Source organism: Beta vulgaris, chromosome 4, assembly GCF_026745355.1.
Source record: "Beta vulgaris subsp. vulgaris cultivar EL10 chromosome 4, EL10.2, whole genome shotgun sequence".
Classification (NCBI taxonomy): domain Eukaryota; kingdom Viridiplantae; phylum Streptophyta; class Magnoliopsida; order Caryophyllales; family Amaranthaceae; genus Beta; species Beta vulgaris.
Window position 1 is genome coordinate 1,384,282 of NC_079205.1, and position 6,679 is coordinate 1,390,960.

General features: G+C 37.1%; 1 protein-coding gene across 1 annotated transcript; it reads left to right on the forward strand.

Moving 5' to 3' along the window:
* The first annotated feature begins 1,133 nt into the window (after nt 1–1,133).
* Nucleotides 1,134–6,380, forward strand: LOC104891812 (protein TORNADO 1). Its single transcript, XM_010677567.4, has 3 exons — nt 1,134–2,967; nt 3,444–4,681; nt 4,875–6,380. The coding sequence occupies exons 1-3, from the start codon at nt 1,461–1,463 to the stop codon at nt 6,240–6,242; spliced, it is 4,113 nt and encodes a 1,370-aa protein (XP_010675869.2). The 5' UTR covers nt 1,134–1,460; the 3' UTR covers nt 6,243–6,380.
* The last annotated feature ends 299 nt before the right edge of the window (nt 6,381–6,679 follow it).

A 6,679-nucleotide genomic window follows, 5' to 3' on the forward strand; every position in this document is an offset into this window, starting at 1 on the left:
ACCAAAAACTTAAAACCATAAAAAGTGGTTTTCATTTTTCAGTTGTCAGTTTTCAAAACCATCATGTTCCCAAATCGATTCACAAGAATTCTTCCATTTTTTCCTATTCATATAATATATATTTGTCATTTCATATTCTAAATTTGAATTTAGAGAGAATTTCATATTCTATAATATAGAAATATCTAAAAAAAATTTGACTACTTTTTTATTTATTATAGGACATATATCATATGACTTTAAAAATCAAAAACTAAAAAACAGTTTACCACAGTAAAGCTGAACGGAAGTTCTCATATCGTGTCGATGTTAAGTTATGATAAATCGTGTCTATCTAAAACTTGTTTGAAATACATCTCACGTTCGTTTGCACCCAAAAAATTGACAAAAAAATGTCACAGAGACCCTACTAAGAAAAGGATTGGGTCTAATTGAACCACCAAGATAATAATATTGACTATTGAGGCAAAACAAGGTAAAATTTAAGCAGTTGGTCTTGTAAGATAATGCTTATTTTTAGTTTAAAATTAGGCATGGTTCAAGTTCAATATTAAAAATAGCATATGTTATTTTTTTTAATATAGTGACTAGTTTAATTTTATTTAGGGACCAATTTAATTTATTTAAGGACCAGTCTAATTTATTTCGTGACAAGTTTAATATATTCAGTAATGACATTCTCTAACTCATTCAGTGACTAGCTTAATCCATATAGTGACTAGTTTAATCCGTTCGATATGACTGTCTAATTATTTTTCAAAATTGTCTGTTTTAATTCGAGAATCAACAAAACAAGGAAAGAAAAGAGAATGGATGACTAGAATAGTGTTGCATTATAGTAAAATAGAATGGACTTATTAGAAAAATTCAATATTAAATTCGTCTAATTTTATATTAAAATTAGACTACCTATTCTAATAATTTGTGAAAATTAAGTGGTCTAAGAGACACAAAAGTCAAGTGTGAACTTGGATAGTATTAGTCAATTTTTACCCCCAATTTTTACCCCCAATTTTTTGATATCAGTGATTCAGTGCATAGAGATTCCCCAACAGAAAAAAACAACCTTAGCAAAGAAGATTATTTACATACAAAACATTTGATACCTACCCACCATTTAAGGATGAAATTATTACAAACAACAATTTACAAAGAAAAGCATCAAACCTATAAAGTGGGAACATGGTTTCTTAAAAAAGCAATGTCTTGAAATAAAAGATCAGAATATTTGTTGCTGCCCACATCTTCCTAGGTAATGTCCTAAAGCTGATTATCTCCACACCAAAATGGCAGCAGTCTTTTTTCAGCTTAGCTTAACTAGAGGTCTCGAGTTCAAATCTTGATAATGCAGCGACAGTTTAAAGGGCGAATTTTTCCGGGTTTGGAGCGTAACTTGGCTTGAACCCGGATTAGTCGAAGTCGAAAAGGTCAAGATAGTGAGTTTAGTTTGCAAAAAGAGTATGGCATCCAACCAAAACTTGAAGGACCTGCAATGTGTACTGCAAGAGTTAGAATCAGGAACCATAAACTTGCAAAATATTTCCTTCTTTCTTTCTCATCAAACTTCAGGCTGTTACCAAGAGACAGAATCATCCATCAACATAAACTTTTCAAAAGAGGACAATGCTGTCTTCTGTTACCTCCTTACACAACTCTCAACAATGAAGATAAACAGCACCAGTTCCTTAAGAAACTTGGAGTTCCATAGAGTTTTATGGGAAGCTGAGTATATGCAGAGCCTGAAATCGTTGCTCGAAAGCAGCTCAGGAATCAAGCAAATCGTGTTTCGAAGAAATGATTTTAGTTCAGACTGTTTGAAGGAGTTGTCAGAGATTCTGAAAGGAAATGAAAATGTTAAGGAACTCATATTTTGTGAATCAAGTATTGGAACAAGAGGTGCTGGGATAATAGCTGATACTTTAAAGGTGAATAATACCTTAGAAGAGTTGCAAATTTGGGAAGACTCAATTGGGTTAAGAGGTGCAGAGGAGCTATCTAAGATGATTGAAGTTAACACATCTCTGAAACTACTGACAGTATTCGATTACAGCTCGTTGACAGCAACACCGCTAATTTCAGCAGTTTTAGCAAGGAATAGAGATATAGAAGTTCACATTTGGAGCTTAGAAAAGCATGAAAAATGCACAAAAATAGTGGAGTTTGTACCAGGAAATAGTACACTCAGAATATACAGGCTTGACATATCAGGAGCTTGCAGAGTTGCCTGTGCTCTCGGGATGAACACGACAGTTAAGGTTCTCGATATGACAGGAGTTAGATTGAAATCAAAATGGGCGAGGGAGTTTAGATGGGTGTTGGAGCAGAATAAAACTTTAAAAGAGGTGATATTGTCAAGATGTTGTTTGAAAGATAAAGGAGCAGTCTATATATCAGCAGGTCTATTTAAGAACAGAAGTTTGGAGATTTTACATATTGATAAAAACTGGTTTAGTGGGGTAGGAGTAGAACATTTGCTTTGTCCATTGAGCAGATTTTCTGCACTTCAATACCAAGCAAACACGACATTGAAATCTCTTACATTTGGAGGCGAAAGGATGAGGATAGGGAGGGTTGGTTTGGAAGCGATCCTACAGATGATCACGACTAATGAAAGCGTCACTAGGCTCAGGATTCTTGATGATCAGGGACTGAAACCTGGTGACATTGTCAGAATTATCCAGAGTTTGGAGAAAAATGCATCATTGAAGTATTTGTCTTTAAAGGGTTGTAAGGGGGTAAAAGGGGAGATGGTTTTACAGGTGATTATCGAAATCTTACAGGTTAATCCTTGGATTGAGGAGATTGATCTTGAGAACACACCATTGCATAAGGCCGGAATGGCTGAAGGAATATATCAGAAACTTGGGCAGAATGCAAAGTCTGAACCAGATGTGGATATGTTCAAGGACATGCCTATGATTACACCGAAGAGCACCAGGGTTTTTATATGTGGCCAAGAATCTGCAGGTAAACCTCTCTGACTTATATATGTGCATGATGTTTCTTCTGTTTTAACTGATATTAAACTAGAATGTAGTTGCTTTGGAATAGAATAGAGATACTAATATAGCCCAGATTGGTATTAGCCAACTGGTTCCTAGACCAGGATTCGATGTTCAGGCCGTCCCAAACAACTTTGTAATATAATTGAATCATATAATTTGGTCATAAATACATTTTGATAATATAATTTGGTCATGAATACATTTTGATAATATAATTTGGTCATAAATACATTTTGATAATATAATTTGGTCATGAATACATTTTGATAATATAATTTGGTAATCTTGTGTGCAAAGGATGGTCAAATGTGAACCTTTTAGTTATGGTTGATCATGAGATAATTAAAACAAATGGATGTTTGTTATGAAATTCAACTCTTGAATTTTGCTGTTGGGAGGAAAAAGAAGTTGCAGGTCTAATTGCACTTTGTGATGCAGGTAAAACCACACTTTGCAATTCAATGTCTTATAATTTTTCATCAACGAAACTACCCTATGCAAACCAAGTCCGGACATTGGTAAACCCAGTTGAGCAAGCAATTAAATCATCAGAAGGGATGAAAATCACAAGTTTCAAAGATGAAGACACAAAGATTTCCATATGGAATCTGGCTGGTCAGCAAGGACTCTATTCTTTGCATGACTTCATGTTCCCTGGCCATGGAAGTGCATCATTTTTCCTAGTCGTAATAAGTTTGTCCAGAAACACGAACAACAAAGAGACTAAAAACCCAGCTGAGATTGAAGAAGACTTAAAATATTGGCTCAGGTTCATAGTCTCTAACTCAAAAAGAGCAGTCCAACAATGCATGCTACCAAATGTGACCATAGTCCTAACACACTTTGATAAGTTCACTCAACCCTCTCAGAACTTTCAGGCTATTGTCAACTCGATCCAAGGATTGAGAGACAATTTTCAAGGGTATATCGAGTTTTATCCTACTGTGTTTACAGTTGATGCGAGATCATCAACATCTGTTAGTAAACTCGCTCAACATATAAGGAACACGAGCAAGATGATCCTACAAAGGGTTCCTCGAGTCTATGAGCTATGTAATGACTTAATCGAGATACTATTGGACTGGAGGAAAGACAATGACAAGCCTGTTATGAGTTGGAAAGAATTCAGTGCACTTTGCCAAGTTAAGGTTCCGCCTTTAAGTGTTCGGTCCAGGTTTGAGAACAGAGACAAAACGGAAATGAGAAGGCGAGTAGTTGCTGGCTGCCTTCATCAAATAGGAGAAGTTATTTACTTTGGTGATCCTGGTTTTTTTGTACTAGATTGTGAATGGTTTTGCCAAGAAGTTCTAGGACAATTAGTCAGATTAAATGTTCGAAAGCAAGGTTCGAAAAATGGATTCATTAGTAGGCAAGAGTTAGGAAAAATACTGAAAGGGAGTTTTCAGAGTCAGATTCCAAGGATGGGTTCTAAGATTTTTGACAATTTGGAGGTTGGTGATCTTGTGAAGGTGATGCTGAAAGTTGAACTTTGTTATGAACAAGACCCAAATGATCCAAACTCTGCTGTATTCGTCCCTTCATTTCTTGAAGAGGGGAGACAAAAACCACAAAGATGGCAGTTCAGTTCATCTGATTGTGTGTACGCAGGACGACATCTTGAATGCGATGATTCAAGCCACACATTTCTAACTCCGGGCTTCTTTCCTCAACTACAGGCAAGATTCATTCTTCCATTGATATTGCTGTATAATAAAGCATGTTGACACTCCATTATGAACCAAAAACATCGAAATTTTTCATAATAAATTTGCATTAACCTATGTCTGATAGCTGGCCGAGTCTGAACAACATAGATTTTACTACTTTGAGCAATGACGACAAATGACAACTCTATTTTTTGCAACGCAGGTACACCTCCAGAATAAAATCATGGCACTGAAGGACCAGCATGGAGCAACTTACAGCTTGGAAAACTCTCTCATTTCGATCAACATCAATGGCATCGATGTAAGAGTTGAGCTTGGAGGAAAGTTAAGCCATTACATCGACATCCTGGCGTGCTCTACCAAGAATCTAACAGAAACACTTCGACTCATCCACCAGCTCATAATCCCAGCAATTCATGGCCTATGCCAAGGAGTTCTATTGATCGAGAACATCATCAGACCTGAATGTGTGAAAACTTTAACACCTCCAAGATATAGAAAAACACAGTTTCTTGCACTACAGAAACTGAAAGAAGCACTTCTCACTGTCCCAGCAGATGGAATGTATGATTACCAGCATACCTGGAGTGCCGTATCTGATGCAGGAAAGCCCATCATAAGAGCAGGCTTTGATTTTGCTAGGGACCTCTTATCAGACGATGATTTTCGAGAGGTGCTTGATAGAAGATATCATGATCTTTACAACCTTGCAAATGAACTTGAGATACCACCAGAAAATGATCTTCAAAGTGTATCAGAAAATAACGCAATAGTTGATCCATCATTCAGTGGGATAGCTAAAGGAGTGGAGCAAGTTTTACAGAGGCTAAAGATCATTGAACAGGAGATTAGAGATTTGAAGCAAGAGATCCAAGGGTTGAGATACTACGAGCACAGGCTTCTGCTTGAACTTCATCGCAAAGTTGATCATCTAGTCAACTATAATGTTCAAATTGAAGAAAGGAAAGTGCCTAATATGTTCTTCTTTGTCAGAACAGAAAACTACTCCAGAAGACTTGTAACCACTATTGTTTCAGGAATGACTGCCATGAGACTCCACATGTTGTGTGAGTTTAGGAGAGAAATGCACGTGGTAGAAGATCAAATGGGGTGTGAAATTATGCAAGTTGATAACCTGGCAGTTAAATGCTTAGCACCCTACATGACAAAGTTTATGACATTGTTAACATTCGCGCTAAAAATAGGTGCACATTTGGCTACAGGAATGGGAGCAATGATACCTGATTTGGGCCGAGAAGCTTCCCATCTGCTCAATTCTTCGCTTCTGACAGGGGCAGCTGGTGCAGCTGGAGCAGCAGCTTTCGGAGCAATGGCAGTAGGGAGTAGCAGTAGGATGAGACAGAGATCACGAGATATTCAGCAGGATCAGAGAGCTGCACAACAGTGGGTTCTGGATTTCTTGAGGGACCGAGAGTGTTCAACTGGAAGAGATATCGCGGAGAAGTTTGGACTGTGGAGAGTTAAGTATAGAGATACAGGCCAGGTTGCATGGATTTGTAGGAGACACATGAGTTTAAGGAACAATGAAATAATTGAAGTCCCCCTTTAAAACTTGCTGTTTTGAAACAAATTACTATTCTAGATTGCTTCTATTTTGATGAAATGTCTTGTTTTTATGTCCTGTAGAAGCCACCAATCTTCATAATCTGTTATGATCTCTTCTGGTTGGAGTGCTTTCAGATTTCAATCATTGTTGAATAATGCAATATGTCATGAAGACGCAATACACACACGTCACTGAGACATATAAGCAAAGACTAGATACAGAAAGAACTTAACATTACAGATTTACAATGAGTAGGAACTTATGCCTCTGCACTATATTCTGAAGCACTATCTAAAAACCATCATGTGAACTTGACACCACCAACAAGAGGAGCAAACCCTTTTGGGTCCCCCCTTGCCCACCTAAATACTTTAGAAGGTTGCCATGATCTAGGAGCATTCATTCGTCATATCATCCTATGTTAGTTGCACTCTGGTACT

Coding starts and splice junctions, on each gene's coding strand:
- LOC104891812 (XM_010677567.4), top strand. CDS start 1,461: ATGGCATCCAACCAAAACTTGAAGGACCTGCAATGTGTACTGCAAGAG. Junction 2,968..3,443: donor ATGTGGCCAAGAATCTGCAG/GTAAACCTCTCT, acceptor TTTGTGATGCAG/GTAAAACCACACTTTGCAAT. Junction 4,682..4,874: donor GCTTCTTTCCTCAACTACAG/GCAAGATTCATT, acceptor TTTGCAACGCAG/GTACACCTCCAGAATAAAAT.